Genomic DNA, 17,842 nt, shown 5'->3' with positions numbered 1-17,842 from the left:
TACATGTGGAGGTGGTGTCCTCGCTCATGACACATGGTGCTGACTCAGATGGATCAGGGCTGCCTGCTCTCCTTACCTCACTGTCTTGTTCCTGCGTCCTCTCCAGCCTCCGTCCCACCGGCCCCGGGCACAGACACGAGCCCTGCACAGACGCCAATCCTCCTGAAAATGCAGGTTTTTGTACAAGCAGTGCTTTAGTGCTCTAGACGCTCTTGCAGTGTCACTTTTGTTTATTCAGAGAACAGTGGCAGCGAGAAGAAAACAACATGCAGGTTAGATCTTAACGTAGTCCTGGCAAGCGTGATATTTGTGTTATGAAAGACAGAGCGAGAGAAGGAAAAAGCCCTGTTGGGAAGAATCAACCTTTTATGTCATTTTAAGTGACAGGCGTGATGTAGGCCTACTATAGGCTGACAGTGATCTTCCTGTCCTGTCTCTCCTGCTTTATTTTTACCCCTTTACCCCTTATTCCCATTCTTTTTCTCCTCACCAACCACAGAGACATGGTTAATACGTCCTGAATAGGCATCAACACATTAGAGAGATATCATCTCTGCTGAAACCTTTAGCCACATTAATGACATTTAATTAAGGATGGGATCCCATGTAGGGGATGAGACAATGATTTAGCCTCTTTAATCCGCCAAACTGTCCTTGCTAAGAGCCCCGACGAAGATCAGTCCCATCCATCACACCCAGGGACGATCTCTCTGATTTGACTGAGCTGGAAGTCGAGGGGCAGGCTGCGGTAGCCAGAACTGGCAGAAAGGCTGGGCGAGCTGCTGTTGAAGGGGATTTTACGCTGTTTGAGGGAAGACTGCTGAAGGGATGGTGGCGCTGCGTTGATTTACAGCTGAGGATTTGATAGAGAAGTAGGGGTCAGGGGCATCGAGTCAGGGACCGTTCCTGGCCCGGGAGCGAATCAAGGGGAACTTTGATGAGGACCTGAGAGACCAGGCCAGGGCCGAGGCTGAGGGACAGGGACCTGGTCTGACAGGCAAGGCCGGGACTTCAATTCCCAGGCCCGGTCCCAGCGCTGCAGGCTCAAGCCAAACAGCTAGGCAGGTGTCCAGCTGATCTCACACCCCCGCAAGGGAGGAACTGCAGAGCATCAGTCACTAGAGCTGCACAAATTGAAGTGTCATCTCCAGAGTCAAGATGCTCACCAATTTTCTGCATGCGTTGGTGCAGAGTTGGGATTCAGCCAGTGGACAAATGGCTCCAAGTCCGCCTACAGTTTGGCTGAGCAAAGGAGACTTTAGTGTGTGTGTGTGTGTGTGTGTGTGTGTGAGAGAGAATGTAACCATGTAGTTGTGGAGCGCCGCAGGTCATCAGTGTCACTGCCTTTGAATGGATGATTGAAGCAGTTATAGTAAAAGGTTTTTAGACAAAAAAATGTATTAAAATTAAAACAACCACTACAAAAAAAATTGAAAAACTCCTATTGCTTACAGACATTGGATATTTAAAAAGAACATACTCATCCTACAAATGTGTGTGGTATATAAATATTTATATTTTTAAATAAATCCTGTCCGACATACCATTCGGCAATTGGTCGTACCTTGTCATCTCCTGACCTGTGACCTCTTTCCAGTGTGCCGATTGCCCAAGGGCTGTGAGGAAGTGTTTGGGAAAGCTGCATCGATTTCACTGAAGACTGAAACATCACAAAAAGGGAGAGAAGAGAGGAGGGGGAAAAGTTAAGCCAAAGTTAAATGAAAAATTGCTTACATGCAAGTCTTGCACGGTCTGGAACATTTATTATTCCCAGTCACACAGAGAGAAAAGAGGTGGAGGAGGATATAGAAGAAGAGAAGAATCCATTTTGTAAAGTAGATGCAGATCGATGAGACTGGAGGCAGGCGGGCCAGAGTGCAAAAGAGGAGGGGTGTGTGTCTCTGTGTGTGTTGGCGAGTGTCTGTGTGTGCTTGCGTGCATGAGGCGTCCCCGATTACTTTCCGTGATTGATCCGGCCCAGCATCCGTCTGACCTGCAGGACGTTTCAGACCTCAGAAGACGCTGGTGGAGGTGGAGAGACGGTGCGAGGGAGAGAGAGAGACGGCCAGGAATAAAGGGAGAGGAGAGAGAAAAATAAAAATCAATAGCGCAGAGAGCATTACAGGGAACTCGACTGGCCAAGAAACTGAGATAGTAAAGTCGTATTAATCTCTTTGTGTCTCAGTCGGTTTGATAGGAACTCCAATTCAGCATCACTTTAGGGGACAGAGTGAGTTTTAGTCGAGTTTAATAGCATCTGGTGGGGCAACATATGGCACGTACTGTCAGGATCAATTCAAATGTGTTTTCCTATGTGTATCTGCATCTAGAGATAAAGTAGAACTAGGTCATCAATCAAATTAGTTAGTGGCATCGTGTTTTCTCACATTGACAAGCCAAATTATGGGTACGAAATTTGAATAAGACGCATAATGCAATCACCAAAAAATGTATATCTAAAGCCCGGTGGTGAGGCGAAGTCTAACAAGTCAGATGGGTGCACGCTGGCTCCATTTTGTAGCTGCCAGGCGGTGTGTCTGTCAGCGAGGAGATCCTGCAGCACACTGTCTCCTCTGCGGTCTCTTCCGCCTCCATCTGTCCCCGGCCAAGTCAGGCTAAATTGATTGTCTCAGCTCTGTAAGAGAAGGGAGGGGAAGGAGGGCCGCGCCCGGGCGGGGACATAAAGTGGTGGTTTTATAGTGTTAACGCAGTGGAGGAGCGATGAAGGTGAAAGAGGACGGGAGAGGAAGACAAAACGCCTCATTGGTTTAACTTAATTGTAAATCATACCACAGAAAAAGCGTCCTGTGATGGAATTATACACATTTAATCTAAAAGAAAGCTCGCCCGTGACTTTGTTTTTTTTCCACAAAAAAAACAACGTGTATATATACCGTGTATATAACCCCCCCCCCCCCTTAGCCTCCTTGCTTTAGGCGGGTGAGGCTCGTCTTGTCGTCTGCAGCACCCAGACACCACTGGCCGGGAGCCCGAGGAGACAGGAAGCACTTTTGCGGCATCAAATATTAATGGCGTTATAGAGTGTATTGATTATATAATAAGTTTTCCCAGCATCTGAGCACCAACTGAAATGTATTCCCTGAATAATTGAAACTGTATCCATGAGCGGGTTTTTCATCTCAATGGCTGGCGAACGTAATTGCATTGCCCCCCTTATTCCATTGTTATTTGAGATTTTTATCAGGAGGCGCACGTGTGTGTTCATGTGATAAATGCCAGGACAGTGAGAATATGAAGATGAGATTGGCTGTGTGTGTGTGTGTGTGTGTTTGTGTGATATGCCCGAGACTGTGTTTGTGTTAGCGAATGGTTGAGCCTTCAATATTGAGCTCTGAGTATTGTTTTTAGAAGTGGGATGCAGGGACTCAAACGCTCTTGTAAGAATTGTGATTTTCCTTTTTGCAGACATATGCTCCCTTGCGCCGCCGCTGAAATTTGCTGAAAATGGAGACTCATATGCATCTGCTTGCTGCTTCTTACATTTCAATCATCACATTCGTACATGCTACGATGACACTGCCCCCCCCCCCCCGTCACTGCTTGCTGCGGAACGCCATCCACCCTCGCACTGACGTAGTAAAATGTTAAATGATGGCTTTGATGTTTCACCTCTGCCTAACGTTTCCTTTTTTCAGGTTAGCTTTTCAAATCACTTCTTTTAACATACAGTCTATATACAGCATGTTGTCCTCTAACCTCTTGAATAAGATGTATACTGCATGTGGTGGCTTCAAATCGTAACTAGCGTGGGCACCTTAGCCCCGGGGGTGTAGCTATCCCTGGTACTGTCCACTCGGCTCTTTCAAATGGTCATAATTACACCTGATGAGCTTTGACACAGTTGCATGTTGACCTACAACAGCTACAAACCGGAAAATGTTGATGTGCAGTGGATTTTGATTGAAAACAAACAACAACAAAATTCCTCCGAAGCATTTTCTGATCTGTCCCAGTCGGATTTGAAAATGTTCATTATTCAACAGGGACACTGTCGTCCACCCCAGACTAAAACAAAGATGGCTCTGAACTGGATTTTTTCTACAGGACCATTCCAAAACTATTCACTCTCACCTTCCTGCCAGTACAGCCAATATCCTTTGTCCTCTTTTTCTACCCTGACCTCTCAGCCCCTCTGTATCTTCTTTTTCTCCCTTTCAAGCTGACAGTTCCCTCTCATTTAGACCTCCATTATGCATTCCTGCCTAAGTTTACAAGACACATTGACAACAGAGCGTGTACCGACTCTCTCCTCCCCCACCTCTGTCTCTCCATTTCTTTGAAGTATCGAAAGTGTCTTCCCCATTACTCAGCCCTCGCCTTTTCCTCTTCTTCCTCCTCCTCCACCCATCTGATCCCTCACTCCGGCTCTTCATCTCTCTAAAGGAGTAAATGAAGGCAGAGGTCATCCCTCCTCTCTTCCTCCTCGCCTGCTAAATTGGCTGCTTGCAGCATCCGTAGATGGCTGCAGGCGTTTAAGCCCTGTGCTCTGGAGAGCCGCTGAACAGACTTCCTGCTCATTTGTGGCGTTGCTGTCTCTTCCACCACCGGCTTGTTTACAAGGGGGAAACCCTCATTATAGACTCTGCCAAGGTCATTGCATGCAGTCGCCACAGCGATCCGCTGCCTTTCGGCACACACATCTTTTTACTCAATCCCCCGGTAAGGTATTCAGATATTAAAACACTCTGAAAAATATTTTCTTTGTCATTCCATTATTTCAAATCACTCTAATTGTTTTCCACTATTTCCAAAAAAGTAAGAAATAAATCCAGAGCCACTCGTCTTTGTTTTAGTTTGACTGGTGGAACGAGAATACAGGGTGAAGCTGTACTTTTTGTAGTGGGTCGCCATTTTCTCCTCAATTCCCCTAAATCCCAGTGCAACCCTAACCTTGCAAAGTGAGTGTGTGATGCTGACGGTGGGCTGTGCGTCCCTCCCTCCCTGTGCTCCGCTCCATAGGGGTCGACAGAGACACAGTGGCGTCAGGCAGAGCTCCCACAGCTCCAGGGCTGGGCAGAGAAGGGATTGCTGACACAGCCAAAGATGGTAAGGAGACGACTGCTGCCAAATGGATGGCCCAGCCATTTTACATAACCATGAAGTGCTATGTTTTGATATTGTACTGTGTTTACATCCATAAGTGGTGGTGGTGGTGGTGGTGCTGCTGACTGAGACAGGTGGAAATGGTTCTTCAGAGACGTTTGAGGAAGACAATAGATAATGTTGCACTCTAGTATTTTTTCAATATGTACGTACACATGAATGTTTAAGTGTATAAACACATCCATTATAAATCAACCAGGATGTTTAGTGATCATTTATACATACATATCTGCAGCCGTGGGCATTTCTAATGGATCTTTGCCTACTTGCAGACACATCAAGATTTAAGTTGCTCACCACTATCTTGCTTCTAATTTCCATCTCTCTCGCTCTCTCTCTCTCTCTCTCTCTCTCTCTTTCTCTCTCTCTCTCTCTCTCTCTCATATATTGACCACTCACGCACCTTTTAAAAATGTCTAAGTAATAGGTCCCTCCCATGCACTGTGCTTTATAGTAACTGCAACCCCAGCATTGCTCGAGTCCAGCTGCATCGACTCATCATTCCTAAGATGCCTCGTCAAGAATGACCTCAGTGTATCTTTGGAACTATTTACTCTTAATTCTACTGGACGCCCTATCGCACATTGTTGAAATGGAAATCACAATCCTTTACCTTTATCAGGGTTTTTTTTCAATAACATGAACTTTCCTCTTCTTTTCTCTCCCTCACTCAATTAAACTGCTGGTTTTCAGTTAGGGCCCTGTCTTAGTGCACAAATGCAAACTGAATATCTCAGGTCAAAGTTCACCAAAGTTGAACTTCTACGCTACCAGTTGTTTTGCTACAGAGAGTGAATGTTTCATCCGCCTCCTGGCTTCTATGTGAGGCAAAGGGGGGCTTGTTTTAATGCAGCAGAATCATTGTCAATTACAGATGAGATCACTTAAAGGTGGGAGTCGGGATCATCATTTTACTCCATTAAATCATGCAGCCGAATTACACAAGTTTCTTTGCGGAATAAGAACCGGTTCTGGCTGTGAGTCCCACACAAGCAAGGTTTTTAGCAAATGAGTTAAAGAAGCTGCGTCTGGAGCCCGAGAGCCCGAGAGCCCGAGAGCCCGAGCAGGCTGCGTGTTGTACCCAGTCAGCAGGACGTGCAGTGAGTTCACTGTGGGAGAGCAGGGACAGCCCGAGTGCTCACAACCGACATGAAGTGGACTGCTGAGCAGCACAAGAGCTGGTGGGCAGGGACAAGGAGAGGCATATAATTGGCCACTGGGACTCGGCAGGTCCCTGTTAATTAGAGGCAGCCATTTTGGTGTAAAAAAAAAATCCTCAGAAAACATCCCATGGAGTTGAAAGTCTCTCTGACAGAACGGAGCCTAGCAGGGAATGTAAACAGATTTAATAAGGCTCGCTCCAATCAACTCTGGCAAGATATGATTCTCTCCTTCCACTCCGCTCACTCTCTTTCTTTCTTTCTCTCTCTCTCTCCCTCTGTCGCTCTCTGCCCCCTGTGTCTTTCACGGTCTCTCTGTATCTGTGTCGTGCTAGAGTGGAGAGTGATTAGGGAAAGATATCGTCAAAAGAACAATTTGCATGCAGCTCTCATATTGAGAGCTTTTAGACATCTCCCTGTCTGTTTGTTTTCTGCTATGGGCTTGGGCCATTGTTCTCTCTCAGTGCGTGTGTGAGTGAGTGAGTGAGTACACTGCATATGCCACTGTTTGAATACATGGGCATCACTCTGTGTATGGGTGTCCGTGTGTGTGTGTGTGTGTGTGTGTGTGTGTGTGTGTGTGTGTGTGTGTGTGCGCGTTGAGAAGATGAAAACTGTTGGTGCACCTCTTTACCACATAGGTGGAGGAAAAGAAGAAAATCACTAGATAATGAAAAACACTAAACACGGATTCTTTACAGCCATGTACGCAGCCATAAGCCATCCCATAATGCTGTTTTTATAATTGGCAAGATGGGAATTTAATTAAGTAATGTAAATCTAATCCAGTCAATAACAGGCTCACATATATAAGTACTAGAAGGCTGTGCTGGATCACACTGATATCAATAATCTTGAAATATAAAAAAATATTTCCTGTTTTGAATAAAGAGAAAATTGTTATTTTATTAAACATTTTCATATTTGTCGTAGTATTTGTAGATTGGTAGTGGAGTCATTTGTTTGCCTTCTGTTGTAGTTCTCACTACACGTTCAGTAGGTAACAGATAAAAGCAGAGTGATTTAAAGCCGAGAAGTGCGTGTATCGTAAATGTTTTTTTGCGAAACTATTTCAGGACAAACTGTGAAATTTTTCAATTCTGCTTTGAGATATATTATTAGAACACAGGTCCGATCTCTTTGATAATCCAGAAATAGAGCTAAGCAGGACTTGTGTGCGATTTCTCCTTCACTGAAACCAGCCCTGCTTCCAAGTGCAGCCTGTCTGTGTGTGTGTGTGTGTGTGTGTGTGTGTGTGTGTGTGTGTGTGTGTACTTTAGAATAGTTAAAAATAGATCTGCAGCTGAATGGTTGAACAGGGGGAAGGGAGAGATCTGAGAGATGACTAAAAAAAATTGGATTGAATCAGATAAAATATTTTTTATTTTGCATCTTAATTTGGATTTCAGCATGTTAGGTCACTAGAGCGTTGCTGCATCACAGGAACTGAACAGGACTTTTTCTGGACCTAGCAATAGCTTACCAAGGATATTTATGCAGAATCAGAGACACAGTTTCAACAAAAAATGGCTTTTGTGGGCAGATGCCAATATGAGGGTTACATTTTCGACACCAATAAATTAGCCAATATACGTATATATTTTATATATCTGCTGAAGTCGTAACCAAAACTTTATGACAAAAATAATATATGTTAGTTTAGTTTGACCAAAAGCTAACTATAAATGAAAGACAATACAATATATACAACATGAATTAAGGAAAACAAACTGTTTATGCATTGTGCAAATGTTAATCACATATTTTCAGCACCGCTTATTCTTTGAAATAAAACTATAAACGCCGATACCAATAACTCCTGAAAATTGTATCTGAAATTGTATCGGTCGAGCTCCAATTTTAATATGATACAGATCTTATATATAAATGCAGGGAGAGACGTGGAGGATATTGAAAAGATGTTAACCAACATGTCAGCAGTTAGTTTACAGTCTGACAGTAAAGCATCGAGACAGAATGATGCTCGCGAGGCTTTACTGCCGCCATCTTCTTTCCTGTTTTTTCTTTCCACCATTTAGGGATAAGACTCAGTTGTGTCGACTCCTTTTTTTTCTCACCTCACACACATTCACGCAACAGAAGCCATTAAGTTGATCAAACGAATGTGTTTTTTTATGCAAATGTATGAATATTTCACTTCACACTTTCAATCATCGGAGAATAATGTTCACTCTGAATACGCATTTGTATTAAATATGAACCAAGGTGCTCTGGCAGAAATAGCAAAGTGCAACCTCGTCCTTCCTCCTCCAACTTTTAACTCTGGCTCCATCGCACCTTCTTTTCCCCCCCGCTGTTTCCTCTCACTCACACCAGGCTCGCTGTTCCTTCGTGAACACTTTGATCCTGAGGTGCTCTGTGAAAAACAGATATATACGAAAACAGAAACTTCTCCCTGTCACAGCAGCAGCATCAGGCTTGTGAGCCGTAGGGGCTGCCCTCGTCTCTGTCCCGGCCCACAAGCCCCAGTAGGGATCACAGGCAGATGTGGCCACGCTCTTATTAGTCTTTCTAAATATTCAGTCGTCTATCATGTCTGTGTCCGGTGTTAGTTGTTGTTCTCAATGTCTAGACACGTGTCATAATGTGTACAGTGTCTGTGTGTTTCCATATTAGGGTTTATTCATGTTTCAATGTGTTGATTACTAGTTGATGATGTGTGACACTGCGACACAAGAGGTAATATTTGGTGACAGCATTGCTAGTCACATAAATAAAAAAAATGCAATTCCTAAAAATGACTAATAGTCAATATGATAATAATATTACTTGATATATATATATATATATATATATTTATATATATTTATTTTTTTATTTTTTTCAAATTTTTTACTGTTTTCATTCAGAATTTCAAAGTTCGAATTTACAAAATTGTCAATAAAATACATGAAAATAAAGCTACCTGATTTTAAAGGTACTTTTGCTCCAGATTGTTGAACTAAATGCAACAAAAATCTTGTTTTTTAGAAAAATAACTTTGTGAAGAGTCTAGTTTGCTTAAATACATCTTCATTGTGCCTGTTTACTAAAAACAGCCCAGAAATAATAATGAAAGCTTTTCCCTCCTTTTCTCCTTCCTCCCTCTCCTTGCCTCTCCCAACCTCTCCTCTTCTCCAGATCATCAGTAACATGGAGGCTGCAGTGACAAACGGCCCCAGCGGAGGAGGCAACACGGCCAACGGGCCGACCACCAACAGCCGTGGCTGCCCCTCGCCCATGCAGACCGGCCCCACAAACGACGACAGCAAGACCAACCTCATCGTCAACTACCTGCCCCAGAACATGACCCAGGAGGAGTTCCGCAGCCTGTTCGGCAGCATCGGCGAGATCGAGTCCTGCAAGCTGGTTCGCGACAAAATCACAGGTAAATGTGTTCTGGTGTCGCTGCTACTGTTACCACAAGATATCTTCTTTTTTATGACCTGAAAAAATGTATCTGCTCAGCCACATTATAATTTGAGGTACGATATCATTCAGCCTTTTTCCACCATAGTGAACAGAGTGCTAGTGCTGGTTCAGAGCTGGCTCAACTAATGCACCTTTAAAAAACAAGTTTGCTTGCCCATGGGCTGAAGCCGCCTTAGAGCCACTTCATTATCTCTGATTTCGCAACTCTTGTGCCGACTTAAAGACAGGGCTGGTAGATTACACAAATGAATATAGCTAATCTGTGATTGGCAGCCTAGACATTGACACTGCACCTTTTCCAGGGCAATGGTATGATGCCAGTTCAAGCTAAAGTTGCTTCAGAGGAATCATTTAAAGAAGTGTCTTACACAAGGAGAAACACATCTCTGCCCTCGGAGAGTGTTCGATGGCTGCGACTCAGCAATGCACCAAAGTGCCACATGTTCTCCAGAGGTGTTTAAATTAAGCAGCACTTCGTGTTGCTAATCGTGGCTGTAATCTGGGCATAGTGGCTGTGTGGGTGGCCATATAGCAGATGGATCGGGGTGGGGGTGGGTGGTGGGGGGGGGGGGGTGTTGCAGCTCTGTGATAATGCTCCATAATGGCTTTCGTTTTAGATCCTACTTACTGACACTCTTCTCCTGATAATCTCATTAAAGAGCACCAGACAGGCGGGCAGGCAGTCGAGATCATCGAGCCATTCGCGGAGAGCGGAAAGACAAAGCAAGGCAAGGAGAGTAAACATGCACTTACACCGATATATAACCACAGAAGTAGATTTCCCATGACAGTGTTAGTTTGTTCAGATTAAGTTTAGTTGTGGGTTAAGTTAAGAAAGGCCCCATGGTGGTGACTGTAAAACAAAGATGGCCACTGGCCCCGCGACCCCCTGTCGTCTCCTGGTCTCTCTGTCTTTGAAGTGTATTTCAGCAGCTCTACGATTCCTCTTTAGAACCATCCTCCTCTTCCTCCATAATGAGCCACGAAATGGAGCCTGAGGGTTAGAGACGCCGGGATAATGGAGCACGGTGTGAACAAAAATAACACTGTGATAGCACATGGCACCATCATCTCCATCACCATGTTCTCTCCAGCCGATTTTCCCCTTTAAGTGCGACTTGCCAAGCAGCCGCGAGAAACCGCCGGATATTTGGGGAGACTTAAAAAAAAAAGAAAAGAAGCAGAATCGGTGTAAACCTGCTCAGGCCATAAACAGGGACTGTGTGTACGCTCACTTCTAAAAGCCACTTAGGGTAGCTCTCTGCATAGCACTACAAGGTCTCTCTAATGACTTAGCATCAGCGCAAAAAAGGTTATAAATACATCCTCCCCCCCCCCCCCCCCCCCCCCTCTTGGTGAATACCTGTCTCGCTCTCCCATGGGTGCAGTTTCCTCGTGCCGACTTTTAGGGCGAACAAAGCACAGATCTCTTCCTCTCCGGCAGGAAACGCCAAGAGGCTTCATGCTGTCTCACAGTCATCCAAATCATTACCAGGCCAAGCCAGTTTTCTTTTTTTGGGGTGGGGGTAGAAAGAGAGAGCATTAAAAGAGAGGTATGGTGGGAAGAGAATAGAGAACGCATTATTATGAGGCTGATACATAAACCTGTACACTTTTCTTGTCTGTCACGAATATCTGCACAGCGATGTAAGAACAATCAATTGTCAGGATGTCTGAGTAAGTCGAGATCGAGAGAGAGAGAGAGAGAGAGAGAGAGAGAGAGGAACGATATTTTTTTTTCACCAACGTGAGATTTCAGAACGGAGCCTTTGAACATGTCTGGAGGATAGTTAGTGTTCTGTAGCTACAATTTATTCATATTGACGGGAACAATAAGGCCCCGCTGCCTTTGTGTCTTCATATTCTGTTATGCAGCGAGAGGAGCACAGGAAGTATTGAACAAAGTTTAAGAATAGAAATAAATTTGGAGAATTTTGATGAAATATTCAGTTGGAAAAATAGCTTCAATATTTCATCTTTACAAGGATGAAGGATTACGCTCATCACTGATTCGTGCCAACAAGGTTATCTTTGTTGCGTTGAATGGCGCTGTTGTTTTAGCCTTTTTATTTAAAATCATTAATCCTCAGCAAAGCTTTCATCCCCATGTTTGTTTGTATTTGACGATCTGTATCCCATCAGTGTTGGCGTCTTGGCGAAGGTGCATTCGGTGACAGGGTGTGAGCACACAAGCCTTTTTTCTGAGCTAGCACAGACGGACAGGTCCTCGCCGTCCTCTCTGCTTCCTGTGTACTTGCTCCTGTCAGCTCCGGGGACGCCGGCATGGCGTGAGGCTCGGGCGGGTGGCGGGCAGGAGCAGACGCCCCTGCTCCGTCTGTCACCCTGCCTGACTTCGGCTGGTACTAAAGCTACCTCTGGGTGTCTTTCTCGCTCCCCACACGTCTGCCTGCTTGCCTCACCTTCCTGCCTGTTTGCACAACCACTTCTGCCTGGTGCTCTCATAACACCCCGGGGACACGCAGGTTGATCTTTTATTTAAGGCTAGCTCACACGCACCTTGCTGCAGCCCACATTCACTCGCGCCTAAGCTCCAGACCTCCACCTGTGAGTTTCCTGCCTCCTAAAGACAAGATATACTCAAAGCATTAAGGCGGAATTAACAGTTAGTACACTGTAGAAGCTTTTTACATGCGTGCGTCTGCATTCCGGGCACAGACAGCACAACATTTACTAGTGCTTACCTCAGCTGCGTAATGTCTTTGATATACGGTGCACTACTGACAGCTACAGTTACAGTGCTTTATGTTGATGGCTTTTCTTTCTGTTAGAAGGAAGCAAAACACGTCTTAAAGCTGAATAGTGCCTGTCTGAGAGCCCAGATCCTGAGCAGCACTGAGAGCTGCTACTCGTCACTGAGATGTTAGTGAAAACACACAATGTCCACAGTGAAGAATGAATGTGGACCTTACGATATACGGGATCAGCTGCTCACTAACATCTACACACAAGCCCATACACACAGGCGTATGCACACACACACACACACACACACACGCAGAAATGGAATTGACTGATCCTTGTTAGTAAGTCATTTTTCTGGATTATTATTCTGCGTCAGCTGCATTTCTGCTGGGGAAATGAGTGCATTTGTTTTCATAATGACATGCAGGAGGAGAAAATGTTGCTCTTCGTGCTGCAACAAGAAGTGACAACATTTGGGAGGGAAGTGTTTATAGTTTGGGAGGAGGGAATTAGTAGATTTCTATTTAGCATGCATGCAAAATAAGTATAAGCATAATATAATATATACATTTAATTAGCTAAGGCACCTATCGGATAATAATTGTTTTCTTGTATTATAATAAACTTTTGAAAACAATGGATCAGCGCGATCAAAGAAGGAAACACAACCTGGGTATGGTCTATAATAACATCATAAGATCGATATTAACTTTAATCGACCTGAACAGATCTTCTTCATCACTAGTGCCAACAAGTTAAAAATAGTCAATGTAATCATCTACAGGGCTTTTCAATTCATAACATCAGGTCTGTTAAAAAAATATTATACATATTATAACATCCATTCTTAGTAATATAATGAATTAGTTACCATTTACTTAGCAAGTCCATTGAATGCTATTTCTACTATCATTACAAATTGAAATTCTGTAATTTGAATTAGTAACTTCTTATACAACTATCACAACCACCCTGCATGATCTAGCAAACAGTTTCACCTTGTATAAATATACATTTTCATTCCCTGTCCATATTTCTTGGATTTTCTTTTGTCGAGGATACAGGCATTCAGCTCTTTCAGTATTTTTATTCATCAAATGTCTATTGACATACACCCACACATTTAATTAGACAAACCAGTAACAGTTAACAGCTAAAATCTCTCTAGCCTTCTTCTCTGGGGAGAAACAAGATATTTTACTTGCTTGTTGATTATAAACAGTTCAGCATGTTTATGAGCGGCCACGCGCCCGTGTTACTTTTTCCTCAGGTAGTCACAACATTTGCAGACTGTCAAACTCTACTGCCTTTTAATAGCGGTAGCAGCATCCTCTGTTTTTCTCGTGTATACGGATGAAATTATTTTCACCTCTGTATCAAAGCCTGTAAAGAATTCATCCGCAAGCAGACTGACTGGAGCCTTTTGTGCACGCCACCCTAGTCACCTTCCATGTGTTGGCTTCATACATGGAATCAGGGGAGCTGATGCTAATCATAGTGACAATGTAGCAAGCCAAGCAGATGTTGGCCATGAAAAATAGATGGACTGTGATGTCAGCTGTGGAGCAGTTCAAGCTGGTGCACCTCTGACAGACAGCAGCTTCGGTGCCGTGTGAGAAGCTCGCTGTGAACCCGCCTCTTACGTAAGGACCGGTCCGTCTGAGACACAAACTCTAGGTGCAAAAAAACATCTGGGGTTTGCTGGATTTAGCTGCTCCGCGTGCACTTCCCTGTGGGTAGGCCAACACCCTTCCATTAGTTTCACTGTCGTTCCATTTTGGTTATGGAACATCAAGTGCACCCACAAGTATTGCCAACATAAAATATGCATCTAACCCTGATCTGCAAGGACAGATGAGCGGAGCTTAGCTCCCAAACAAGGTCTGTCAGTGGAAAGAGGAGCAGATCAAATATTCACCATATAAACCGCAGTTTACCCACAGCTCCTTGTTGCTTCAAAAATATACATTGACGACACGCACATGAGCAAAGCTGATTCTCTTTGAACTTTTCACATCATTACCGGAGTGATGGGAACAAAACTGAGACTAATTTTCTTCCTCCACGACAACAGCTTAACAACATAAAAGAAATGTTGTTCTGTGTTGTGACAAACAATTCCATAGTTTTTTTTTTTTATATTACCAAAATCGTGCTGAGCGAAGCCTGGTGCTGTGTGTGTCTCTCACACGGGCTGCGTTAATCGAAACAGCGACATGGGCGGAAAGTTGAAGATAGCGTGAACAAAGCTGACAGGGATAGAGATGAAAAAAAGGATTTGACATCTCTAAAGCCAGGTATTACGAGAGCTCCCGGCCTCAGGAGTGCAGACCCAGGCAGACAGATACACATTAAAGTTTCAGAGTCCCAGGTCCCAATAATGTCCTGTCTCTATTCTCATAACACCTCCACCCACTTCTCCTCCTTCAATCTCCTCCCAGTCCCTCTGCTCAGGACCCAGAATTGGACATCCTAAGAGCACTGCTCCTCCCATGACCCTCACTTCCGACTCGCGTCTGTCCACTCTCATTCCTCTCCGTGTGCCCTTTTAATAGGATGCAGAGGTTGCAGGTGTCCCCCTGTGCCGGCCTCAGAACCAGAGGCGGAACGGGCCTCGGGGCTGGCTCCTCACCTTGCAACCTTCAACTCTGAGTGCACTGTAAATGGGCACGAGAGAGCCGGAAGGTCCCTTTGTCTCCGGCGTGTGTGCCGCGGGGCTGGGGGGGGGTGGATGGCTGAGGTCCTGCTGGCCCGGTCACTCTCTGTTGCTCTCACAGGGAGACCGAGCAGGTGCAGCGAGTCCTGATGTGACAGTCGAGTCCTGAAGGGGCTCCTCTGTCTGTCAGCCTGTTTTCCTCAGCTGCAGAGCCGAGCAGCCCACACACTGCAGGCTGCAGTCCATCGGCCTCGAGGCTCAGGGAGTCACCACGAAGGGGCGGTTTACGTGTGTGTGAGTCTGTGTGTTTGTGTGTGAGTCTGCGTGTGTCCCTGAGCTTGTACGTGGGCAGGTGTGTACCTATAGGTGTGTGTTGGTGGAAGCAGCCTTGGGAACTGAGAGTGGGAGCCTCCTGACTGAAACAGTGGCTGCTACCTTGGCAACCCAGGAGTGAAAATTGTGTTGAGTGAGTAGGAGAGGGATCCACAGTATGTGCGTGTGCGGGGGACGTTGCTCTGTTTATGAATTTTGTTATTTAAACGGGCTCAACGCACGCCATATGATTCACCCCAACGCCACTCATAGTCGAGGCACTGTAGTCTTTAGGTCCCTCGCCGTTCATCTTTTCTGCAAACTCACTCCTAACCTTAAAGGAGCTGACCCTCCTTTAGGTTTTGACAAATTTCAAAAAGACAATCTCTCCCCCTCTGAGTCGTTTTAACTGCTGCTAAATTTAAGACTGACTGAACGGATTTGCCTGTACCCAGGGAGAGGACGCCGGTCCTCTCAAGGTGTGTTAGCGTCACCAAGTCATAGCTCAGATGATCCCAGCGTTTTTGCAACTCCCCCTCATCCCCCCATCCGAAGCGCCCCCCCCTCCCATGACTTCCACATGACAGCCAGGCAGAGCCCACTGCTGACGGCGTGTGGGACTTTTTGGAACGAGGACAAATGTTTAATAGATAGCCTTTAAAGGTCCCTTAGTCCCGTCACACAGATGTTATCTTTTTATCATCATCTTGTCAGACTGTCTAGAATTCACACAAATATTTCACCATTTGTTGAGCAGCATTGACGAGACAAAGTTCTTTTATGGTAAATTTTGAAACTACACAGGAACAATAGACAAAGAGATTATTATATAAAATAAAAAAAAATGGAATTTGAACAAGTTGCCAGCAGAATGCCTCTGCTCCAACTACAACATTATAATATCTGTTTTGACAACACAGTGTCAGTAGTTCAAATTAACTTTTTGACTAATAGCTTACACACTTCTCAGAGCAGAGTGTTAAGAACAATAGATGGCAGCGGGGGAACATAATAAAATGGAAGCTTCTTTCTGCCGTGTGTTTCATTCGGTAGCTATCACTCCAGATCAAAGAGGCGGCCGTGTGTCGAGCCTCGCCTGATGATAGCAGGAGACGGAGATGCTTTCATCTCTGCCGAACATGGCTCTTAGTCACATAATGCAGCAAAAAGGCACAAAATAATGACGGGCACTATGCAGCTGGAGTCTCTTACTATGTGCACCGTATCGTAAGTGATTTGTGTAATTCCCCGTGTGCCTCACAGTGTCGGACGTACTGTACATATGCACGTAAATATGTTTATCTTGATTATATGCCTGTAGATTCAGTGTAGCCATGTGTGAATGCATCTATTTTGCTTTTGTTTGTGCGTATTGACGTGTGATTTGTGTGTGTCCAAGTCACTTTCTCATCTCGCACATTGGGCAACCTGCTGCTTGTCAGGACACAAATAATGGCGTCGACATAACGCCTCACCAACAAGAGCAGCTCACTAGAAATAACAGTGATTTTAGCACTGAAGCATACAAACTATCTCCCTGTACAAACAATGTTAGAAAGTACAAGGGGTCTGCCCCCCCCCCCCCCCCCCCATGATAAAGGACTGCATTGTAAAGGAACCTATACCTATAATCTATTTGATTAATAATTTGTAAATTTGCACATATTTTACCCATATTGTCTGATATCTTTAGTAAAGCTACTTCACATGAATCCCATTTGGGGATGTTTTTAATTACAAGACCTCTGCAATCATTAAGTATACATCACTTTTTATTTAAAGGTCTGTTTCCGCTGCTGCGGAGCGTTTCCTCGAGTCTTTACAACCGCTATAGAATTTGCAGGAGTGACACTGTGAGCAGCCGACGAATCAAAGGCAAACGAATATCCACCCTCATTAAATGGCCATTATGAAGAGCAATGCATCATTTGGGTTCTTGCTTTTAATTGACAATTAAAATATATATAAGTTAATGTATCCATTAAACTAATTGATCAGCACAAGGCTAATTTTAGTTAGCTACAACCCCATTAGAGGCTATTTATCATGCATTTTTAATGTCCTCTCTGTATTGCCTCAGACTCAGCACTTCCTTAAGTCATTTTACTTTCATATAAAATATCAGGAGGCTGCGTCTGTCTGTAAAATCCTCTCAGGCAAAGTGTCGTTTCAACTGGTCGATTCTGGTTTCCTCTGGAAGATCTCTGGAAAATTTAGACTGGACATTTACCAGACTTTGCCTTTCACATATGAAAAACACAGCAAAAAAGGTCAGACGTGTTTACAATGAGGAAAATGGAGCAGAAGGCAGGAGGCAGGACATGAAGGAAAGGTTTCAGAAGATGTCTGGAGCAACTGACATGTCTAGCTCCTTAGGAAAGTATCAGAAAAATCCAAAGTTGAGTTCATGTCTGAATGAAGCAATACAATATCACAAAACCCTATGATCACGTTT

The 17,842-nt window shown here is 44.5% G+C and overlaps 1 protein-coding gene across 4 annotated transcripts in view; it reads left to right on the top strand.

Annotated features, from left to right (window-relative positions):
• elavl4 (ELAV like neuron-specific RNA binding protein 4) overlaps nt 1-17,842 on the top strand; it is a 72,355-nt gene that overhangs the window by 25,652 nt on the left and 28,861 nt on the right. For all 4 annotated transcript variants that reach the window (XM_062394694.1, XM_062394692.1, XM_062394695.1 and 1 more), the window contains exons 2-3: nt 4,981-5,067; nt 9,426-9,672. In XM_062394694.1, coding sequence (XP_062250678.1) covers nt 4,981-5,067; nt 9,426-9,672 — 334 coding nt within the window. The remainder of the gene's footprint in view (nt 1-4,980; nt 5,068-9,425; nt 9,673-17,842) is intronic.

Source organism: Platichthys flesus, chromosome 9 (genome assembly GCF_949316205.1).
Source record: "Platichthys flesus chromosome 9, fPlaFle2.1, whole genome shotgun sequence".
Classification (NCBI taxonomy): Eukaryota; Metazoa; Chordata; class Actinopteri; order Pleuronectiformes; family Pleuronectidae; genus Platichthys; species Platichthys flesus.
Note: the sequence above shows the minus strand (reverse complement) of the source record. Positions and strands in the feature narration are given on the sequence as shown.